Source organism: Erythrolamprus reginae, chromosome 1, assembly GCF_031021105.1.
Source record: "Erythrolamprus reginae isolate rEryReg1 chromosome 1, rEryReg1.hap1, whole genome shotgun sequence".
NCBI classification, from domain to species: Eukaryota; Metazoa; Chordata; class Lepidosauria; order Squamata; family Dipsadidae; genus Erythrolamprus; species Erythrolamprus reginae.
The window spans coordinates 49,912,793-49,937,219 of record NC_091950.1 but is presented as its reverse complement, the minus strand read 5'-3'; the positions used below and the strand labels follow the sequence as shown (position 1 = coordinate 49,937,219).

Below are 24,427 nucleotides of genomic sequence, written 5' to 3'. Positions count from 1 at the left end.
TGGAGGGTGCCATTTCCATTTGTTTAACTTGCCCCAACATCATCTAGTCTGCCCGGGTAGGGGGAGACTCTTTTAGACTCTTATCAGGTTCCTCAGCCTAATTAATGCGGGTTCTGCAGAGATTATATAGAAAAATAATCCAGAAAATTGGCTGAGGTAATGTTGCTGTCTGGATCTATAACTATGCTCAAGGAGCATGTTTATTTTTCACACTTTATACTAATATGACATTTCTTAGAGACATACTGGTATATGCAATTTGACCTGGAGAGAGACTTTGTTTTTTGCTTAATAGGATAACTGCAGTTGACTTTGGCTTTATTCCCTATCTTGTTTATATCTATAGTTCATTGGTTCCTTGAATCATGTCTCCAGAGATATTACAAGGAAATGGCTGTTCCTGCAGTAAACATGTTTCTTGTTGTAGCTAGTTACAACTGTACATTTCTTTTATGGGAACAGTATAAATATTATTATTACTTTTTAATGTGGTATATTCTTTCTGAGATAATCAGAAAAACAACTCTTCTACATTTTCTATAACTTAACCAATGTCTTTTTCTTAGCAATATTAATACCATGTATGTATATCCCATGGTAAATGAAATGTAGAATATTGATCATGATTGTAGAAGAACAGTGTGGTGGCACTAGTTGGATCCTGTTTCTTTTTTGAGCAGGACCAAAATGGTGGTATATTTAGGGATCTTCGTTGTCTGGAAATCACCATTGTCAAGGCACCAGGAATTGAATCACAGATGTTTACTACACTGTTCAAAAAATATAAAGGGAACACTCAAAACATCCTATATCTGAATGAATGAAATATTTGTTCTGTACAAAGTTTAATATGCACAACAGCACGTGAAATTGATTGTCAATCAGTGTTGCTTCCTAAGTGGACAGTTTACTTGGAGTTACTTGGTTTACTTACTTGGAGTTTTACTTGATTTACTTGGAGTTATATTGTGTTGTTTAAGTGTTCCCTTTATTTTTTTGAGCAGTATATATACAGAAGTGGAAGAGTGAAAAAAGCTTTCTTCAAAGTATCCCATCTTAAGTTGTTCCGGAGTTTAAGTGTTTATATTGGACCTCTTACATTGAGCCCACTGATTATGGGGAAACAGATTGAATATAAAAATTGCATAATTTGATTAATCAATCCATCTGCGTTTTCTGTCTCTGTCTAAATAGCAATGCAGTATGCATAGAAGATGCCATTTTGAGAAAATATAAATGCTTTTCTGCGCTCCTAATAATAACATTTAGAAACCAAACTTCTAAATGTTACTTGACCAGGTTAACTATCTTCCTTTTTTGCTTCATAATCAAGGCTAATTACTTTTACATTTGTTTTAATACTGGATTATTTCTTTTCTGGTTCTAAGTTTTTTCTAGAAAAAGCCCAAAATAGAAGTTATTTTAGTAGATCTATCAAAATTGAATTGCAGACTCATTGATAATCTTTTTCATGGGCTTTGACTTATTTTCTGCCTCAATGCGTATAGAATCTTCTCCATTTTACGGAAGTTAAAACATATTTGGGTCCATTAAACGATCCCCTTCCCCCAAATAAATTAGATAGCAGAAATGTGCAGTGTTTCGGATTTAACTCAGGATAGTACTTTGCACATATGTGAGTACAGACACAACACCTGACTGCAATTCATTAAAGCAGTGAGCAACCACAGAGCTTGTAGAAAGACCCAGCTGCCCTAACTCATTGCGGACAGCTGATGTATTCTTAGGGTTCCAAAGCATCTCTAACAGAGTGCAAAACATTTTGCAGCTGCTACTAACTTTATAATTGTTGCCTGTTATTTAGGTTGGTCATTTGGGAAAATTGATATTTGTAAGGTCAATAAAGGAGAATTATTAGATTACAACAGATTTTCAACTTTGTAGCTGAATTCTGTCACCCAGTTAAGATTTCTCCTTTCTAGTTTTCATTGATGCTTTATTGTTGCTACTCCCTTCATGATTATATAATTGCCCTTGGTTTATCCATCATCTTATTACCTTGTCTCCTGCTTGGAGAAAGGCAGCAACAATGATCAAAACTGACTATCCAAAAGAAGGAAAATACATTGCTAGATTGTAGTAATACTTATCTCTTTAATACTGCTGAAAAAAGGTTATGGAAACTTGCATGTGTAATGCCATCTATGCTAGGAAAGGAAGGGAAAGAACCGAATTATATTGATCAATCTTATTGTTACAGTAGAGACCCTCTGCAAATTGAAAACACTTGATTAAGTCGTAATATTACTACCATGTTTTCCCAAAAATAATATATTTTTTTGAACCCTGAAATAAGCTCTTGGCCTTATTGCTATACAGTACACTCAAAAGCCCTTTTGGGCTTATTATCAGGGGATGTCTTATTTTGGGGAAAACAGAGTATAAAACCAGAGGTTCATCAATAACATGATATTGACTTAAAATATGCATGTGATTTTAATTCAGGATATAATTTGATTTGGTCAAGTTCAGAGGCCAATCAATTTGTCATGGTCATATTGAAACCAAAACTTTGTATCTCCTGTTAATTATAATCCACAGGTATGTACAATGATTTACTTTTAAATATATATCAGGACAAATTGAAAATTTAAGATACCTTGTTACCATGAAGAAACCAAGATGTAGCAAATAGGTATGGGAGTTTGGATGGTGGAGCTGTATAAATTATTTACATACAAAGATGATACAACTTTACTTTTTCAGGCACATTGATTCTTGTTTGGAAATGCATTTTACCAAATTTGAAATAGATGGGATACAGTATAGCTTTGGTTTGATTTTTGGTTTTGAAAGATGTGTGGGCTCTTGAACCACATAGACACTCTTTATGTTTGGCAGGTAGTTTGTATGAAAGAATATGTATTGTAACACTTACCCATTACTGTAATTGAAAGTTGAATGGTGGACAAGTGTAAAGATTTATTAGATACATAAGGAAAGAAGATTGAAGGAGCATATTTCTCAAAAGTGTTAATATAGAACATTTATTTAAAAAATCCTTGTGTTATAATCTTGTCATCAAGGCTTGGGGAATAGGTAGCTTTAAATGAATGGACAGAAAACAACATTGGATTGATACCAGATTCTCATGCGATATATTGCATTGCCTATTACTCAATGACTGCAGTTCCATCACCCCTTCCTGGATTAAATGCTTCAGAATGAGCTCTTCAGTGTTAGATACCATGAGTGAGGTAATCATGGTACCCATCTATGCAGCTGCAAACCAAACAATTGCTACAACAGTTAGATCATTGCCTCTCACTCTGAAGATCATTTGTTATGAGCTACAGTACTTGGACCAAAGAAGAGAGGGTGAAAGGAGCAGTATGCTGGCTGGCAGGTGGATACTTAGGTAGAGGATCAGGACTTCAGGCAGGACAAGGGTGTCAGAAAGAAGTCTTTTTCTCTTCAAAATGGGGACTATTTGACTCCATAATGTGACATTACAGTATCTAAAATGCATTTCTGGAATCCTTTAAGAAAATAAAATAATATGAGATGCTTCCAGAAAACTTGCATCCTGTTCTGTACGCTGTAAAGGCTTTATTCATTTGTAGAGACGTACATATAGTTTCAATAGAGTGGTCTGATTCAGTTTGGGATTCAGCAAATTTCAGTGTGTGTTTCTGGTTTACATATTCTGTATTTCCTACACTCTATCCTCTTCTTAGTTTGTCCTAATAATTTGCTTTGACATGTGGAATAGATAAATGTTTTTCTTTAGTTAGTCTGATCAATAACCTTATTTAGATAGTAGATTATAAATATTGGAAAGCAAGAATAGGCATTGTTAGCAGTAGATCATATCTCAAATTTGTAATTACCCATGCATGTACTATTGAACCTGGCCTAGTTAATAGCTTTCCAAGATAATGTGTTGTTTTAAAAAGATGACAGATGTATTATCTATAAACCTGTCCATTTCTCTAGCAATTGAGATACAGGAACAAGAGAGGGATGCTACTGTTGCAGCACCCTCCCATCTGTAAAGTGGCATCCTGGCCTGAGCTGTCAGTCTTACCTTTATGACTGTGATGGCAAACCTATGGCATGTGTGCCACAAGTGGCACGTGGAGCCATATTGGTGGGGTCACAAGTTCAGGTCCGGCGTGGATGCACGCACTAGCCAGCTGATTTTTGAGCCTTCCGGGCCCACTGGGGGTTGGGAAACAGCCTATTTTCAGCCTCCAAAGGGGGTGGGAAGGCCCTTTTTTTGTTCTCCTCAAGCTCCAGAGCCTTATTAGGAGCCTAGGAAGGGCAAAAACGGCCTTCCCCGCCCAATCCCTGGAGGCACCTCCAGAGGCTGGAAATGTTCTGTTTTTTGACTTTCTGTTAAACCGGAACTTCCAGGGGTTTTTTTGCTCTCCACAGACTTCAGAGCCTTTCTAAGAGCTGGGGGGGGGGGGGTAGGCAGGCAACACCCCCCCCCCCGAGAGGCACTCAGAAGGCCAGAAATGGCCTGTTTCCCAACTTGAAGAAGTTGGGAAACTGAATGTTTCCAGCCTCCAGAGGCCCTCTGTGAAAGGGAAAGCTATTTTTGCCCTCCCCAGGTTCCTAGAAAGGCTCTAAAACCTGTGGGAAGCAAAAAAAATGGAGCTTCTGGTTTAATTGGAACTTGGCAAAAAATGGTCATGCCATTGGGTGCTGGGAGGGGTTGTATCACGTGTGCATGTGTGTGTGTGGGCGCATGGAATTATGGGTGTGGGCTGCAGGCCCCCCCCCCCTTGGTCACATGAAGCAAAAAAGGTTCACCATCACTGCTTTAGGTTAATGATTGCTGTATCAAAGCTGTTTATCCTGTGTGATTTCAGCACTTCATCCCCGGTTAGTTCTGAGGAGGCTTAGGATTTCATGGCTTCCATGGGAACAGTCAGTGGACTTGTCTAGGTCATCATGTGCCTTTGTGATGGTGGTGCATCCTGTCACATCTGATTTCTATTTTAGAGTAATTAATCTATCAGAAGAGTAAAATATTGCAAATAGCTCAATTTTGGTTCCTTTGATTGCTAGAATGAGTCTAGTTAGATAGAGATTTAAGCCCAAATTTCAGCCTACGGTATATTCAAAGAGGTGGAGTTACTGTATTTTTCGGAGTATCTAGATTTTAGAGGTGGAAAACAAGGGGAAATGTATTTGAGCCAAATGGTGTAGTGATATATTATTTTTACAAATATCAAACTTGACAGCTTTAAGAATTTTGGAATTCAGCTCCCAGAATTCCTCCTCCAGTCATGCTAGCTCAGGAATGGGAGTTGAAGCCCACAAGTCTTAAAGCTGCCAAGTTTGAAGACCCTTGCACCCCTAACCCAGAGGTTTACAAACTTGACAGTGGACTTCAATTCCCAGAATCCTCCTCCAGTCATGCTACATAGGGTAATTAGAAGGCAAAAACACATGCATTTTTGCAAAAACTGGGCCATTTTTTGCCTGTTTTTTTGGCAAAAATTGTGTGGGCAAAAGCTCTGGGAAATATAGAAAAATAGAAGATTGGCGGCAGAAAAAGACCTCATGGTCCATCTATTCTGCCCTTATACTATTTCTTGTATTTTATCTTAGGATGGATATATGTTTATTCCAGGCATGTTTAACTTCAGTTACTGTGGATTTACCAACCACGTCTGCTGGAAGTTTGTTCCAAGCATCTACTACTCTTTCAGTAAAATAATATTTTCTCACGTTACTTCTAATCTTTCCCCCAAACTAACTTCAGATTGTGCCCCCTTGTTCTTGTGTTCACTTTCCTATTAAAAACACTTCTCTCCTGAACCTTATTTAACCCTTTAATATATTTAAATGTTTTGATCATGTCCCCCCTTTCCCTTCTGTCCTCCAATTTTTGCCTTCCCCCAGTTCCCAGGAGCTCTCTGCAGGCTTCCCAGACCCTTTGCCCACACATTTTTTTGCGAATAAATGGGTGAAAACGCCCTTTCCCCCCCCTTTTTTTTTTTGCAAAAATGGGAGCATTTTTGCCACCCCCAGCCCGCAAGACTTTCTGAAGAAGCATCTAGGAGCTTTCAGATCTTCTGTCTGTCCCATTTTTGTGAAAAACGGACCAATTTTTAGCAAAAATGGGACGTGCAGGCAGGGCTTCAGGACAGCAAAAATGGCCGTATTCGATGTAAAAGATGTACTGACATTTTTACCTTCTTTTTTTGGTGGGGGGGGGAGGTGCGGCTGATAGTCCAAAAAATACAATACTTCTCTATCTTTATTGTTCCATAAAGAACTATCTGACAATTCTTTTTAAAATGACTCAGTTTCTTTTAGGGAAGTTCAAGTGGAAAGGTCCATTAATGGGTTCATGTGAGATTTTTGCAGTTTAAATTAGTGCATTTGTTTGGAATTGGTTGGACCAGAATCTCAAGTCTTGAGGGTGACATCTTGTAATATTATTTGGAAAGAGTTTTAAGCTATTGATATTTAGGAAATTGACAGAGTACTTAGTGAAGTGAGCTTTTTGAGTGGTAATCTAAGACTGCTTCATCTCCTGGAGAGAGTACATATACAGCTTGGGGGCTGTATGTACTATAGGTCTAGGCCAATGGTAGGCAAAGTTGGCTCTTCTGTGACTTGTGGACTTCAACTCCCAGAATTCCTGAGTTAGCACGATTGGCTCAGGAATTCTGGGAGTTGAAGTCCACATGTCATAGAACTTTGCTTACCCCTGGTTTAGACAATTATGAATGCTTTTCTATTAGGGGAAATGTAGTGGGGTGCATGTTACCTAGTGGTTTTTATTTATTTATTTAGATTTATATCTTGCATTTATTATTTTTATAAACTTCTCAAGGCAGCAAACATGCTTAATAACTTCCTTCTTTTTTCCTCCACAACAACCCTGTGAGATGGGTCGGGCTGAAAGAGACTGACTAGTCCAAAGTCACCCAGCTGCTTCCATGCCTGAGTGGTGGGATTAATTTTTTTATTACTGCTGGTTCTGTGGGCATGGCTTGATGGATGTGGTGTGGCTTGATGGGCGTGGCAGGGGAAGGATACTGTCAAATCTTCATTCCCACTCCACTCCAGGGGAAGGTTATTGCAAAATCCCCATCTTCTCCCGATCAGCTAGGACTAGAGAGACAGAGAATAGATGGGGTGGAATCAGTCAGAGGTGTTATTTCCTGGTTCTCCGAACTATTCAAAATTTCTGCTATCAGTTCATCAGAACCTGCTGGATCCCACCTCTGCGAAGACAGAACTAGAACTCAAACTCTCTTAGTTTCTAGCCTGGTACCTTGACCACTAGACCAAATTGGCTTCTGAATGCAAGTCGTGGTGGTGATTATTATTTTTAAAGTATTTCATAGCTGGGTTCTAGTTATCTATGACTAATTTTTCTGAATAAAATTATTTATCCAGAGTACGCTTACGAAATACTTTTTGAGAATGTCCATTCCCCCCCACCCCATAAAATATGATGGGAATGGACTCAAAGTCAGACATTTTAATAGGAATACTTTGCCAGTAGGGATAAGATCAGTGCCCTTACATATGTTATTTAGGAAGTTATTCAATATATGGCTCTTCAGAATCATTTGGGATATTGTTGAGTGTGATTATTCTTGCTGTGAATGTTAGAGGCATTACTGGGAATATAGAAAACATTATATGTTATGATTTAGTCAGTAAGTTTATTTAAAATCTACACAGCATAACAAAATTAAGTCCAAGCCACCCTGAGTCTTCGGAGAGGGGCGGCACACAAATCTAATAAATTATTATTATTATTATTATTATTATTATTATTATTATTATTATTATGTCAGTACAACACAGCAAACGAGATCACTATGCTGAATTTCGTATTTCATCACCAGTCGGGCGCTTCCCAAGCGCCTAGGACTGCGTGATGTAGCGACGAATTATGTTTGCCGATCCCAGTAAAGCGGCCTTTTGCAATTGACAGATGGAGATTTTGTCAATTCCGATGGTTTTCAAATGTCCTCTGAGATCCTTTGGTACTGCGCCCAGCGTGCCAAGTACCACTGGGACCACTTTCACTGGCTTATGCCATAGTCGTTGCAGCTCGATTTTTAGATCTTCGTATTTCACTAATTTCTCTAGCTGCTTCTCCTCAATTCTGCTGTCTCCTGGGATTGCAATGTCGATGATCCATACTTTCTTTTTCTCCACGATCACAATGTCTGGTGTGTTATGCTTCAGAATTTGGTCAGTCTGAAGTCGGAAGTCCCATTATTATTATTATTATTATTATTATTATTATTATTATTATTTTCTTAAATATAATCCTCAGACTCCTTATATAAATTAAAATGAAATTGCTTCCTTATCTTAATAGTACCACTTAGAAACGTTACCATTGCTAAAGTAATTTTAGAAATTTGATCAAAGGGATGTTTAACATAACACTGACTTCCTGAGTATCCAGGAAAAAGATGTTAAAATAAGGATTAATCAGGTCATTACACAAATGAAGGTAAAAGCGTGTTTCACTACAATAGAATATTTGTAGCTTAGTGTTGAATTGTGGCATTTTTCGTGCTCTTGATTGTTTCATGATCAAATTAGATAACATCTTCAGTGCTGCTAAGGAGCATGGTTTGGAAACACCACTCCTGACTAGCACCAATGTTACCTAGCTTGGTAATGAAATATCTGCAAGAAAACAACCAAGCTCAGAGAGCACCATGGACCTTATAGTATATGTTCCATTGGCTATATATCATGTTTATTACAGGGTTCAAGTCTTTTGGAGGATTAATTCCCTTATATCTTCCCCTTGATTTATGGGATGGGAAGACATTAGTTTAACCTTGGCAAGAGCCCAACAATAGTTTAATGTGGAAATATTTTTAGTGTAAGGTAAAAGACCTTTGCATGTACAAAGTACCGTACTTCAGATGTTGCTTTTGCAAATCTTGGTGAGTGATGTCCAAAAGTATCTTTTGTTCAATTTGAGCATTTGCTGGGGAATAATCTATACCTTGTCAGATTAATACCTAATGGAATTAGAGACCAGTCATTGCAGGATGCTAAGATGTCTGACTGCATTCACAGTGTTTATTTATTTATTAGATTAGATTTGTATACTGCCCCCCCACCGGAGACTTGGAGACTTGCTTTTATATCATTTTCCAAGCAGCAAAAGATAACAAAGAGCAACAACATTTTTATTGGTGACTTCTCCTCACCAATCCTTAAGAATATCTTGTTGATTCTGTTGTGACCCTCCAGCAGCCCATGCAGCTGATAGTGGATCTCTTTTGAGAGGAGACTCACTTGGTGATGTGCTTCCTGCCTGTGCAGCTGGCATCCAAGTCCAACGGTGAGGAGGCTGGCAAGGACATGGTGCCGGAGGGAGAGGTTCAGCCAGGGCCTTCGGAACCTCCCGTACCTCATTGCAGTGATGAGGAAGAAGAGGCTTCTCTTCTGAATGCATGAGCATGCAGAGCTGCCAAAAGACAGGAGTGTTTATTCTAGAGGAGGTCTCCTCAAGAGTAAGACTGGGGGCTAATTGGCCGCTCAGCTAGTAGCCCCTAATTAAGGAAAGCAGAGGCAGCTGAATCTCTGCAGGAAACAACCTGTGAAATTCAATTGTTGTATGCCTTGTGTCTGGCACATCTCTTCTCTGCTTATCTGCTTCAGTTTGTTTATTGAGGACATCTTCTGGGCATTTTGCCAAGCTTTGTGAGCTATCAAAGACTAATTGTTGTTATATGATTTAAGACTTTCTGAACTTATGTCAGCTGTTAATGATAACTAATTAACAGTTGGGCTTTTGCAAGAAAAGACTGCCTTTAGGGGTGTGTGTGTGTGTGTGTGTGTGTGTGTGTGTGTATGTATGTGACCTCTAATAAGACTGTTATTAGTAGTCAGTTACTGATTAAAATAAGTTTGAACAAACTGTATTTCCTACGCTCTTAGCTGGGGTAGAACAGATTCAACCTAGATGATATCATGTACCAGCCAGGGATATTGTCTACATCATCCTGGTGATGTGAACTGGGTGAGATCATGTAGGTATGCAAGGCCTGCTTGAGGTGGGCAGCTTGCTGCACACAACCTCTACATGACTTCTATCTCTACAAATACCTATTTGTTGCATGTTTCTTGTTAACAGAGATGTCCAGGATTGGTGTAATCATCTTGAGCAATACAACAATACATTGAAAGATCTAATACCAACAGGACAGCAGGTATTATAAAATACACTTTTCACTGTAATTTACTAGTGGCTAACTAGACTAAAATTGAAGGAGGACATAACAATAACAAGACTTACTAAAGATAGAATTTAGGACACAAGGTTCTGAACATTTTTGCCCTCACATCTCCTTTTAATGTAATCTTAACATACATACCTCCCCTAAAAGTCCAAACACCAAAATGAACACAATTGAGCATACAACAATACATTGAAATTTTGAGAATGGTGGATTTATTGTAACAATGGTTTATACGTTAAGGCACCAGGCTAGAAACAACTAGATTTTGAGTTGTAGTCAAAGTTGTAGTCCTGCCTCAAGGCATATTTTGGGGAAAATAGGGAATATTGTTTGTGTTTGCTGTTTTGAATTATTTATGGAAATAACAATGGAATAATATTAAATAAATAAATATTTTACAGGTTTGGGGAACGCTTTCCTAGACCCTCTTGGATTTATCAGACAACCAAATACCCTGTTTCTCTAGTGTGCTGAGCAGAGAATCCAAAGAATGGGTTAACTCCACCTTTCTTTTCAGAGACTGGGTCCTTTTAAACTTTGTAGACACGCCTCTCCTGACTGCCCTCCAGTTTTTGGCTCAGTCTAAGCCCAAGAGAGATGCATTTAAGCAAAACCCTTCAGATCAAAAATGGAGAGTTTAAGTTCTTTGGATTCTCAGCAGTTTATCAGCGGTTTTTTGCAATGACTAAGTTTTCAGGCGAGCAGTACCATCAACACAGCAATCAGCTGTTTGGCTCTAGAACTATAGTAATTTAGCTACAATCAGCTGGCTTTCGGCGAACCACCCGGCTTTGGGGAGAGGTGATCAGGAGAACAGCACTTTCTGCCTGAGCAGTCAAATGCTTAAACCATCAGCTGTTGAGCGGAAGGAAGGAACAGTCCCGTCAGCTGTTTTTCAGCTAGCAACGTGGGGTTTTATTTGAATAGCTTATTCATGTCATTCCAGTTTTCTACACTGGGTAACTAGGTCATGGCATTGATGGTGGGTCAGTGGATACAGGCATGCACTGCCAAAACATATGAGTATGCTGTTCCATTGTACTGGCGACTTATGGCCCCCTCTACTGGAAGTGCGACCACCATGGTGGCATGGGCGACACAGGCCTCTTTCGAGGAAGTCTATAGGGCAGCGATTGGTCCCCACCGTCCCCATTCATCAGACACTACAAATTGGACACTTCCACTTCGTCTGAAGTGGCCTTTGTCAGGCGGGTTCTCTAAAAGGTACACTCAAACCGGGAGACTCAGAACCAGACTATGTCCTACCCTTAGGACAAGCCAGCTTTGGTAGGTCCCATTCTTTGGATTCTCTGCTTAGCACACTGGAGAAGGGGCATTGGTCTTACCTGATACGCTTCTTCTCGGTATGCTGATAGAGAATCCAATCTCACCCTGGCGACCACCTGGTCTAGAGTCCAGGAATGGAGAATAGGTTCAGTAAAGTGTCAAGTCAACTGTTACATCTTTGTCAAAACTGGGGGACAGTCAAGAGACATGTGGCTACAAAGTTTAAAAGGACTCAATCTATGGGCAGAAAGGTGGATTTAACCCATTCTTGGGATTCTCTCTCAGCAGACTGAAAAGAAGCGTATCAGGTAACGCCAAAGCCCCTTCTCTCTTTATTAGTCAGACCGCTAGGTACTGTTTGGTCATTTAGTCCTTAATTGTGCAGAAATTTGAAATATGTAAAAACCTATTTATAAAAATAGTGATATACAGAATAAAAATTAATTAAAAATTAAACCTTTGAAAAGTTATTGTATCACATAGACCAGGGCTGTCAAAATCCAGGCCCTCGGACGGATGCGTTACGTGCTGGCCATGCCCATGCCCAGTTTAGCGAAGGGGGAAAAAGTCCCAATACATCATGGGATGCCAGTGTGATGACATGAGTTTGACATCCCTGATATAGATGCTTTTCCATTGTAACTAATGTATGTTGGAAGCATACAAATACATGTCATATTTATCAGTACGACATGCATGTAACTCTTTGTAAGGTTTCAAAACGTTGCCAGAGGCAGAGCCCAGAGGAGCTGAGCCAGTCCCATGAGACGTGTGTATCTTGCATTGGTGCCTGGTGCACCCGCCTCTCGCTTGCTGTTTCTCTATCTCTCGGCCGCTGGCCGGGAGAGAGAGACAGAGAGCAATCAAGAGGCGGGTGTTTGCAGGCATTGACACAAGACCAACACATACCCCAGATTGGCTCGGCTTCTTTGGGGTCTGCCTCCTGCACCTCAAAAATAATAACAACCCCTCCAATAATAAGGCCAAGGCCATATTTTGGGGTTCAAAAATCTGAGACAGGGTCTTAATTTTGGGGAAACGTGTGTGTGTATAAAATAAGCAATTTACATCAAGTCAAAAGAGGAAGTTTTATATATTAGGAGGATGGCAAATTCAGCTTTCATCTTTTGCTTTATGCAGATGCTGAAAAATAAATAGGATTCTCAGGATTTTCTCACCCTGGCAGAAAAAAAACTACTGCTGAATTAGTACAACTTTTCTGGATTCTACTACCTTTAAAATAGGTATTTCTATCAGTGACTATTTAAAACAGTCATCATGTACACAATATGTACACTTTTATGTACACTGAGAGCATATGTATCAAGACAAATTCCTTTTGTGTCCAATCACACTTGGCCAATAAAATTATATTCTATTCATTAGCAGGCACATATATCTTGAATGGATTACCTTTTCCCCTGAAATCTATCAGTTGACATTATAAGTGGATGAATGCTCAATGCTTATGTCAACTTTGTTCATCTTTTCCTTAGTTTAAAAGACTTATGCTGGTACTATTGAAAATATTGGCTAGAAAATGAACGGTCCAGTGCGTACTTACTCCATTATTTTAGCTTGTCTGTTTCTATTTACTACAGTATTTTTCTTTCAATGTCAATAAATTTGTTATTTCTCTGCATTTATTCAACGTAATAAAAGTAGACTTTAATATATGTGATGTTTTCTTTAGCCCCATAAAAGAGCTTTGGTCCTTATTTCTTTATTATTTTGTTCATAAATTGTTATCACAGTAAGCAGCCCTTAACAGGCTCCTTCAAACTGTCCATTAATATGTTCCAGATATCTTGTGGGAAAATTAATTTGGTTCCGCCTGATTTCTTCAGCACTGCTGTTCATTGCACAGTGTTTATGGTGAAAATATGTTGCAGTCTATATTACATTGGCCTTTCTTTTGAACACTGAAGTCTTTCGTTGGGAGATATATTAAATGAATATTGCAGCCATATACTGTGAATTTGGTAATTGTTTTACTTTCTCCTAAATTTTTTCTTGACATGGATACATTTACAGTATTACTTTGAGAAAGGTTGCATAGACATATCATCATTGTGGCTGATTGCTACTGTTTGTAAATATTTAGCACTGTGTTCATTTTATTTATTTGTTTGTTTTGTTTGTTTGTTTATTTATTTATTGGACTTATATGCCACCCCTCTCCGTGGACTCGGGGCAGTTGACAACATTCCGATAAAAAGATACAATATAAAACATTCCTAAGTGTTGTGATTCAGTCTGAATAGTAATAGAATAATTACTTTTAAAAATATGTCTTAAAAACTAGTCATTTAAAAACGAACTATCACATCCAAACTGTCACATTCAATACATTTACTGGGCATGTATTTGTTTATTTGTTTATTTATGTATTTATTTATTTATTTATTTATTTATGTGTTTGTTTGTTTGTTTATTATTAATTGGACTTATATGCCACCTTTCTCCAAAGACTCAGAGTGGCTCACAACATATTAAAAAAACAATACAAAACAATTCTAAGCCCAATTATAAAATTGATCTAATTCCATTTCTCAAACCCAAGTATTTTATCTGTTTTTAGTAAAGAAGACCGTCCTGTCATGGATTAATAATGTTCTAGCCATCTGGTAGCAAAGGTTACATCTTTCCAGTCTACGTTATTTGTGCATACCTGAATCTTCCTGATATTCTTCATCCAATAACATTCCCTTGCAATATCAATTGTGTTGGCTGGACCAGGGGTCCCCAGCCCCTGGTCCGTGGACCCGCATCACTTCACAGCATGCCAGAAACTAGTCCATGCAAACAAGGGAAGCCCGATCTGCAGGATGCAGGCAGCCCATGAAAATCCTCTCTCCATGGAACTGGTTCCTGGTGCCCAAAAGATTGGGGGCCACTGGGCTAGATTCTATCGTGTTCAAACCTTATTAAAATATATTGATGGAGTATGTGTTTTCATCCAAAACAGAAAGAGTTTATTCCATAAATAAAGCCAAGCATTTTTATCAGGGTTTTTTTTTTTTGCTGATGTTTATTGTGAAGTTTTTATACCTATTTCAGTAAGAGATTTCTTTTGGTTTCTCTTACATATATGTGCATAGAGCCATGGGTAATGTCCCTTCTCTTTTTCTTGTTCTCTCTCTCTCTCTCTCTCTCTCTCTCTCTCTCTCTCTCTCTCTCTCATGTGTCAGGAAAATACTATACAATACTTTAGGAATGGTATACTGTATGCTGATTTTAGAGAAGGTACAAATGGCAAGATTTTGTATTTTGAGGATTGATTCACATAATTCATGGGGTTAATGCAGTTAGTGTACCTACTGTTTGTGACTAATTACATCCACAGAGAGAATATTTATCAACATCCAACTTGCATGTTCAGACATGCTTCTTTTAACAACGTTCAAAGCAGACACAATATTCATAATAGGCAACCAAGATCTACATTTTTACCACCTCATTTGCATTGCTTGACTATTTCATTCACAGCTATAAGAACATCATTAAAAAATTCCCAAATGAGATCTTCTTTACAGCCCACTGCTGTGATACAAAACCAGAAATAAATTCTTCAGATCTTCATAACTATAGAAATATGTGCATGTTCTCATTTTCATTCTCTTTCAACCAATGGAATATGAGAAATTAAATTATGTAAAGGAAATGGGACTTTGTCACCTCACTGGGATGATAATTATCCGAAAGTTCAACAGAATGGAATCAGATTTGTAGTGGAGGAGAAGCTTGCAAAAGGAGTTTTATGATGAGCCAATTAGGCTAGACCTGCAGAGAAAAATATACCCAAATTTTCCCTAATATGTTTTAATGAGGCCATTGGACAGCAGTTTAGAATGGTGGTAACTGCAACATGTTAATTCTCTCACCCCATTTTGAAATGATCCTATGTTATCCAATCCCGGCCTCCCAGAGCACATGTGCACTCATACTGGTTAAGAAGAGTTATCAAGTTCGTGAAGATAGAAAGAAGCAATCAAAGAAATACCAATCGAGAGAAAAAGGCATTTTAGAAAAAGAAAAGAGAAAAAATTGTTTCAAAATATCACTTGTTTAGGGCCATCCTTTGTACCGCGTTTTCCTGAAAATAAGACCCTGTCTTATATTTGTTTGAACTCTGAAACAAGTTCTTTGCCTTAGTGCCATGCACTCAAAAGCCCAATTGGGCTTATTATTGGGGGATGTCTTATTTTGGGGTATGGCGTGGCAAAGATGGCCAGTGAAGATATTGTATGTTATGGGATGATTGTGACTCCAGAAGGCATGACCATGGAGTGATTGCTTGCTGCAGAATAAAGGCTAATTTGCTTATTTGGAGATAAACAGAAAAAAAAAGCAATCATTAGTGAGGAGGAGGCCCTAAAAGATTAATGAAATTTGACAAGAAGAGAAAAACTAATACAAGCAGCTCCATTAATTCACACATAGATAAGCATTTGTAGCTCAGTGTTGAATCTTTGTTAGTTTGGTGGTTTTCTTTCAGACATTTCATTACCCAACTAGATAACATATTCAGTGCTAGAAGGGAGTTGCATTTGCTCTCTGTTTATATACAGTGGTTTGCCCTGTCAATGTTCTTGGGAGTAGGGGGGTGGTGGAGTTTGGTTCCTTGATTAGGCTGTTGTGTACTGTTTGGTTGCTTTTTTTGTCTGAATTGGTATTCTTTGATTGGGGTATTGTTTACTGCTTGATTGTTAATCTGGTATTAATTCTGGTGTTAATCTCTGTTTATCCACTAAATCAGTTTGGAGGCAACTTAATATTAGAGACACCACCACCCTCTTTCGCCCAGCGTCGCTTCGGAAGCCGCCGAATGCCGTCAGGGGGGCGCTTGGCGACCGCCTCTCCACTTGCCAAGTGCCGGCAGATCGAGCGCGCGAAGAGGCACCTCTCACCTTCCGCCGCTGCTGGCTGCCCTCTTTCACCCAGCGTCACTTCGGAAGCCGCCGAACGCCGTCAGGGGGGCGCTTGGCGACCGCCTCTCCGCTCGCCAAGTGCCGCGGGGAAGTGCCGCTCGCCAAGCGCCCCCCAGACGGTGTTCGGCGGCTTCCGAAGCGACGCTGGGCGAAAGAGGGCGGCCAGCAGCGGCGGAAGGTGAGAGGTGCCTCTTCGCGTGCTCGATCTGCCGGAGAGCCGGAGAAGGAGGCACCTCTCGCCTTCTGCTGCTGGCCGCCCGCCCTCTTTCGCCCAGCGCCGCTTGAAAGGAACCCCCCCCCTTTCCACCCCTTGGCGGCGAGGCGAAGGCGAGGGGCGCACGGGGAGCTGCCGGAAAGGAGGCGGGCGAAGGAGGGCGCAGCTCCGGCCGCTCGCCTCGGAGCCAGTCTGCCTCGCTGGCCGTTTGCAGCCGAGCCTCGGCGGTGACGTATGGAGGGGGGGGCGGCGGGGAACAAGCAGCGAAGCAGCCCGGCGAAGGCTTCTCCTGCCGAAAGGCGCCCGCCAGAGACCGGTAAGCTTCGGAGACGCCGGGTGGGCGGACACGTGTCAATGCCGACGTGTGCACCGGACGCGGCTGCCACGTCATGGCGGGGCCCGGACGGGGCGGGCAGGCGGGGATGCGGATGTGTCTCTGTGTGTTTGTGTGGGGGGGGGAGGGTGCTTCGGGCTCTTTGTCCCCCCCCCGGTGGGTAAAAATGAAGACCCAGATTTTTCAAGAAGATTTTTTAAAATACTACTTTTTACCAGACACGGGTGTTGCGGGTTCGGGTAGGTGGGTTGGCCGGGTGGGTCTTATTTTTTCCAATATAAGACATACCCCGAAAGTAAGACGTAATGGGGCTTTTGGGGGTAAAAAGAAAGTAAGACACTGTCTTACTTTCGGGGAAACACGGTATTACTTTTAGTCTTCTCATCATTCCTATCACCCATCTCCTCCCACTTATGACTGTATTTTCCTGATTGCTTATTTGTACCCTATGATAATCATTAAGTGTTTTACCTCATGATTCTTGATAAATGTATCTTTTCTTTTAAGAACACTGAGAGCATATGCATCAATGACAAATTCCTTGTGTGTTTACTTGGCCAGTAAAGAATTCTATTCTATCCTTCTTCTATCCTTAAACAAGGATATAATCACATATACATTTATCTATATTAAACTGCCAATATGGAGTTAATATTATCATTACTGTATGTTTTAAAAATAAAATAGGTACAAGGGTGTGAAATTTAATAATAGATTTATAGTGGATAATTAAATTTAATAATAGATTTATAGTGGATACTTTGCATCTCCAATATCCAAAACATTATTTCTGCACTGTAATAATTGAGAATCTGTTCCAACACATCTGCCATAGTGGGACGTTTACTGATGCTCCACTCAAGACAGAGATTTAATTAGTTTGTGAAGTGTTTGTTTTATTTGGTTAAACAGACCTGAACATTTTCCAAATCCAGGAATTGAATTTGTCATCTAGATTCAATAACAAATGCTTATAAAAATGTGGTAAAAAGTTCATTGCTTGTATTTGTAGTGAATAATATTATAAAGAATAGAGTTACCTCCTGTACCTTATATGCATAATCTATGTACAGTGAACCCTCGAGTTTCGCGTCCTCAAGTATCGCGAAAGGGCTATTTCGCGAGTTTTCAACCCGGAAGTAAACTCCACCATCTGCGCATGCGTGCCCTTCCACGCATGCGTAGATGGTGGAGTTTCCCCGCCGGGCAGAGGCTTCCCTGGGTCTTCCCCCTTCCCCCAGAGGCTTCCCTGGGACATCCCAGCTCCGCTCCCCAGCTGGGAAGCGGAGCTAGGGAGTCCCCAAGCGCGCGCGCACCCCAGGCGCGAGCAACGGGGTGGGCGGGCGAAGGGCGGGCGGCAGTGGAAGCAAAAACACCATCTGCGCACGCGCAGATGGTGTTTTTACTTCCGCACCGCTACTTCGCTAAAAATCGATCATCGCGTGGGGTCCTGGAACGGAACCCTCGCGATGATCGAGGGTTCACTGTACATATTTTTTATGAATGTGTTTCATCTGCAAAATGCAGATAGTATGAACTTTAATTACAGAACATGACTGTTAACAGTTTGTGACAGAAATACATCAACTCCCCGATGAGAGTTAAGAAACAGTAATCCCTAATTATATAAAAATACGGCAAATCTTAATACATGTTTGAATAAGGACAAGACTGGTTTCTTTAAAAGTTCTGCTTTTTAAATCTGCCTTTGTGGCTATAAACAGTTGATTTGCTTTCTCTCTTAGCCAAGAGTTAGCATTTTAGGCTGAAATATTAACCATTGCTAATCCCAATTTCAATCTTTCTTGCAGGCTGCTGATTTGAGTAAACCAATAGATAAAAGAATATACAAAGGAACGCAACCTACATGTCATGACTTCAATCACTTAACAGCCACAGCAGAAAGTGTTTCTCTTCTAGTCGGCTTCTCGGCAGGACAGGTGCAGCTAATAGATCCTATTAAAAAAGAAACTAGCAAATTATTTAACGAAGAAGTAAGTGAATGTTAATTTTGGTGCATGCTAATGTGCTGGCATTCTTTATAACATTTTCTTCACGTATGGCATAATTATTTTTTACGTGGAAACAATTTGTCCTAGTGAATATTAAATACAATAATGTATATTTATAGTACTGTTGCAAAATGGACATACAGTGGTACCTCTACCTAAGAACGCCTCTACTTAAGAACTTTTCTAGATAAGAACCGGGTGTTCAAGATTTTTTTGCCTCTTCTTAAGAACCTTTTTCTACTTTAGAACCCGAATCTGGAAAAATTTCCCAGGAAATTTGAGAGCGGCACAAAGGCCCGGCCCATTTCCTGCCATTCTTCCTGGGTTTCTCTCTCTGGCGCAGTATATGGAAGGCATGTTCTTGCCACCTCAGAGTCCCTCTTTTTTTTTTTAAGCCTTAAAGTTTTGGATTTTTTCTATTTATCTCACCTCACCTTCTTCCTTCGGCAGCATCTGTCCTCCTCTTCTTCTTCCTCCTCCGTCCACCCAAATTCCGAGCTTTTATTTCTTTCCTAATGGGTTTGCACGCATTATTTCCTTTTATATTGATTCCTATGGGAAAAATTACTTCTACTTACAAACCTTTCTACTTAAGAACCTGGTCACGGAACGAATTAAGTTCTTAAGTAGAGGTACCACTGTATTGGCTTTTTCTTCCAGCCATTCCTCCAACTTCCTATCCTTACAATGAATAATGCAAGAGTACTATGCTAAAGTAGATAGGGGTATATTGTACTTCGATTGTAGTCAGTTTTATACCACTGACAATTATTTCTCTGTCTTGAAACTGTATTGTTCCCCAGTTTTAATTAGCATTCCGTATACTTCATTGAATTTGCTAAGATAGTTTGTAATTGTGGTTAGAAATCTAATGCAGACTAAAGAATAATAATAATAAAATAGATATGTGCAGTAAGCTTGCTTGAATGGGTGTTTTTAGGAACTTTTTTTTGCTTGTTTTAATGCTATGAAAAATGAGCCTTGCATGAACAAAGTTTTTCCATGTACATTTGTTTAGATAAAAATAGGGTAGGTTTAGCTATTAGATTGTTGTTCAGCTGTGGCATCCTGTTGGTGAAAGGTAATTTGTTGATAGACAGTTCTTCTCATCCAGTTATTGCAAATCTATCAAAACAGATAAAATATAAGCTGGGGGTGGGGGGAGGAAGTTTGCAGTGAGAGACAAGAAGAGAAATTCATTTGAAATTCATTTCCCACCTGTCTGGGAAGAGTTTGATCTGGTGACACCTGATGAAGTGGACAAGGCCATTGGAGCCGTGAGTTCCGCCACCTGATTACTGGATCCGTGTCCCTCCTGGCTGGTTTCGGCCAGCAGGGAGGTGACACGGAGCTGGGTCCAGGAGATTATCAACGCTATGTGTGTTTAGAAAATGGGGTTTTTAAAATGTTTTTAGTAGAAATTTAGATTTGCTGTAATTGTTTTTTGTTATTCTGTTGTGAGCCGCCCCGAGTCTGTGGAGAGGGGCGGCATACAAATCTAAATAAACATAAACATAACATAGTTTTGTGAAAGGAAAGGGTAGAGGAAAGATTTTGGTTTCTTTTTTATTTGGTTCTTTAGGAAGCTTTTTTAGAGGAAATAATAGGAAATATATCTTATTTGTTTGTTTGTTTTTCAAATTTATAAGCCACCCCTCTCCTGATGGACTCAGGGTGGCGGAGGATAGGGTAGGAAATAATCTTTCAGTGAGATTAGAATCCAAGATGCTACTTTTTTCTCAGAAATGTGAACAACTAACACAATCAATTTTTTCATTCTATAGAAATTGAAAGGATGAAAATCAATGTATGTTTTCTGAGAAATTACAAGTTATTCTAGCTTTCATAGCATAAAACACCATACAATTTTGTTTAAATACTCTCTTCCCCTCTCTATCACCATTATCTCTTCACTGATTTTATCTTTTATTCATAACAATTTATAGCAGTTGATATATCAATTTATCTGCTGGACTATAATTCAAAACCATCCTTCCCAAAAATGTCAGTATAGCTTTTCTTTTAATTCACAATCAGCGGCAAAACTGGTAGTTCCTGACAAGGAGAAACTAGCATTTTTGCCACCTACTTATTCATCTATAAATATAGCCCATTTAGCTCTAATTGTACAATAAACCATAACACTCTCATGCTGTCTATTCTAAATAAAAAATAGTGGAAGAAAAAAAATGCTGAGATGGAATTATTCTATTTAATGCTTCTCTAAAGATTACAACAGCTGTATAAATTAATCCAACTATATCATAACTTGAATAATTCTCAATGCATTGAGACAGTACTTTATTGGGGCCAGTTTAAGTTGTATGAAATCATTTCAGGATTTTTAATTTCAAAACTTACATAAGGGAAGTTGGTTAAAATTAAAATGATAGGTGGATTATTTTGGAAATGTAATTATATTAATTTACATCGTTAGGTGTAATGGAAAATTCAAAGTTATAGATTTTTGATTATTAAAAATTTCTATCCTAAGTATGATGGGAAAATAGCACACGGATTTGTTTTAATTTTAATTAACTCATCACTTTATTCTTCAGTCATCTTACTTGATAAAGAGACCTTAAAGCTGAAGTATTAGGTAATATTTTAATTTTGTACAGAGCGTTGCTTCAATGAATTTTGGGATTTTTAATTTTCCCATGGAAAATATGCTTTTACAGGATGGGAATAAACATATTTAGCTTTTATAAGTATAAAAGTATAAGTATATAAGCATCCTGGTGAGTTGTCCACTATTACTCCCCTTTGTTAAGAGCTCCAGAATGCACGTATAAAATTTATATTCCAGTTAAAACCATATGATATTAATTTGGAGAAACAAGCCATTTTGTTATTTTAGCTGCCTTTAAAAATTGTTAATACTTATATGACTTGAAATGAATAATTAATTGAATACTGTAATTGTTTAAAAATATTGGAAAACTTCCGACATAGATTCAAAATTAAGGGAGGGAGGGGGAGAGGAGGGGAACTGAAGTTTTGAATGTCTAAAATTTCATTTCTGAAAAAAATACCGCTACATCTAAGTCATAATTTAGTAGATTAGTATTTTTTTCTCGGGAATACGTAATTTTCTGAGACTGATTTTATACTAAAAATAGTAATGACAAATCTGGCTGGTTATTATATTTTTATTTCATATTTATAAGAAGGATATTCTTTTAACTTAACTTCAATACCATTCAAAGTCATAATGAGTTAGTTGTCTTCAAGAAGAAATATATATTTTTGACAAAGAATTAATATTACATGAACAATGCAGAATTCTGATAACTGTATTTTTCCTTTGTTTTTCAGAGACTAATAGACAAGTCCAGAGTAACTTGTGTAAAATGGGTGCCTGGTTCAGAAAGTCTCTTCCTAGTAGCTCATTCCAGTGGCAATATGTACTTATATAATGTGGAACACAATTGTGGTACCACAGCTCCACACTATCAGCTACTTAAACAAGGAGAAAGTTTTGCAGTCCATACGTGCAAAAGTAAATCTGCACGAAATCCTTTACTTAAATGGACAGTAGGTGAAGGTGCCCTAAATGAATTTGGTTTCTCTCCAGATGGAAAATTCTTGGCATGTGTAAGTCAAGATGGCTTTCTTCGTGTATTTAACTTTGATTCAGTTGAGTTGCATGGTACAATGAAAAGCTACTTTGGAGGACTACTATGTGCATGTTGGAGCCCAGATGGAAAATATATTGTAACAGGTGGCGAGGACGATTTGGTGACTGTCTGGTCTTTTGTGGACTGTCGGGTGATAGCTAGAGGCCATGGGCACAAATCATGGATCAGTGTTGTGGCCTTTGATCCATATACAACCAGTGTAGAAGAAAATGATCCAATGGAATTCAGTGGCAGCGACGAGGACTTCCAAGACCTCCTCCATTTTGGACGAGATCGCGCAAATAGCACGCAATCAAGATTATCAAAAAGGAACTCTACAGAGAGCCGCCCAGTAAGTGTAACGTATAGGTTTGGCTCAGTAGGTCAGGACACACAACTATGTTTATGGGACCTAACAGAAGACATTCTCTTCCCACACCAGCCCCTCTCAAGAGCAAGGACACATACAAATGTCATGACTGCCACAAGTCCCCCCACAGGAAGTGGTGGAGCTAACCCAGGAAGTAATGGAAATAGCATCACAACACCTGGAAACTCTGTACCACCTCCTCTTCCACGTTCCAATAGCCTTCCACATTCTGCAGTTTCCAATTCTGGCAGCAAAAGCAGTGTCATGGATGGTGCCATTGCCTCTGGTGTTAGTAAGTTTGCAACCTTATCATTACATGACCGGAAGGAAAAACATCATGAAAAAGATCATAAGCGAAATCATAGTATGGGACATATATCTAGTAAGAGCAGTGACAAACTGAATCTAGTTACTAAAACCAAAACAGACCCAGCAAAAACTTTGGGAACGCCTCTGTGCCCCAGAATGGAAGATGTTCCTTTGTTAGAGCCTCTTATCTGTAAAAAGATAGCACATGAAAGACTGACTGTGTTAATTTTTCTTGAAGACTGTATAGTCACTGCTTGTCAGGAGGGATTTATTTGCACATGGGCAAGGCCTGGTAAAGTGGTAAGTTTTAATCCTTAATGCTGCATCAAAGAAATAGAACTTGAATAGGTAGTTTTTTTTCTCTCAAAACATAAGTGAATGTTGAATATAAACAATCTTTACGCTTAATGTAAAAAATTATTTCCTCAGAGCCATACTTTTGGATACTGCATGCCGTATTTCTGAACAATTTGAAGTGTCTGGCCTAGGTGAAGTCCTTTTGAAATACAGTTGCCTTCCAGCCAGAGATCTGTTGTGTATCCAAAGTGTCAGTGATAGGTTTCTTATATTTTCAAAACTATTTTTATATGAACATAATTGAAACAAATCTAAATTACTGAGGGTAAAGTTGCAAGGGCATTCAGGAATGTATCTTACCTAGGCTGTAATTTCATCTACTGTGACATTTTGGACAGCTGAATTTCAAACAGTTAACAGATAGGAGTCAATACACAGAATATATTCTCACCTTTTTTGACAGATATTCATAGTAATGGATTTTTAATTCTATAGCGATCAGGATAATTTATACTGTCTCCATTTAAAATTTGAATAAACTGATATTAAATATGTATTGTAATATTCTTGACTTTTAATATCAACTTCTTCAAATATTTTTGTGTGTAAGATCACAAAAGTCCCTTAGCAGAATATATCCCCATCCCATAATTTTCCTTGACACTTCAGATTATTTTCATGTTAACAGTATTTTTAACTCAAGCATTGTTCATTAAACCCATAGGCTTAAATCTGGCAGTGGTAATCTTTTATTTTATATTTAACAAAACTAGCTATTTAAATTTTTAGCACTTTATGCCGATAAAGGTTGACTTCAATGTTTATTGGCAATTTGAAGG

General features: G+C 38.8%; 1 protein-coding gene across 4 annotated transcripts in view; it reads left to right on the top strand.

Moving 5' to 3' along the window:
* The window catches only part of WDR20 (WD repeat domain 20), a 71,783-nt gene that overhangs the window by 6,711 nt on the left and 40,645 nt on the right, over window positions 1-24,427 (top strand). For 3 of the 4 annotated variants that reach the window (XM_070751986.1, XM_070751961.1, XM_070751968.1), the window contains exons 2-3: window positions 18,792-18,974; window positions 22,311-23,591. In XM_070751986.1, coding sequence (XP_070608087.1) covers window positions 18,792-18,974; window positions 22,311-23,591 — 1,464 coding nt within the window. The remainder of the gene's footprint in view (window positions 1-18,791; window positions 18,975-22,310; window positions 23,592-24,427) is intronic. The other variant, XM_070751977.1, reaches the window with a different exon arrangement.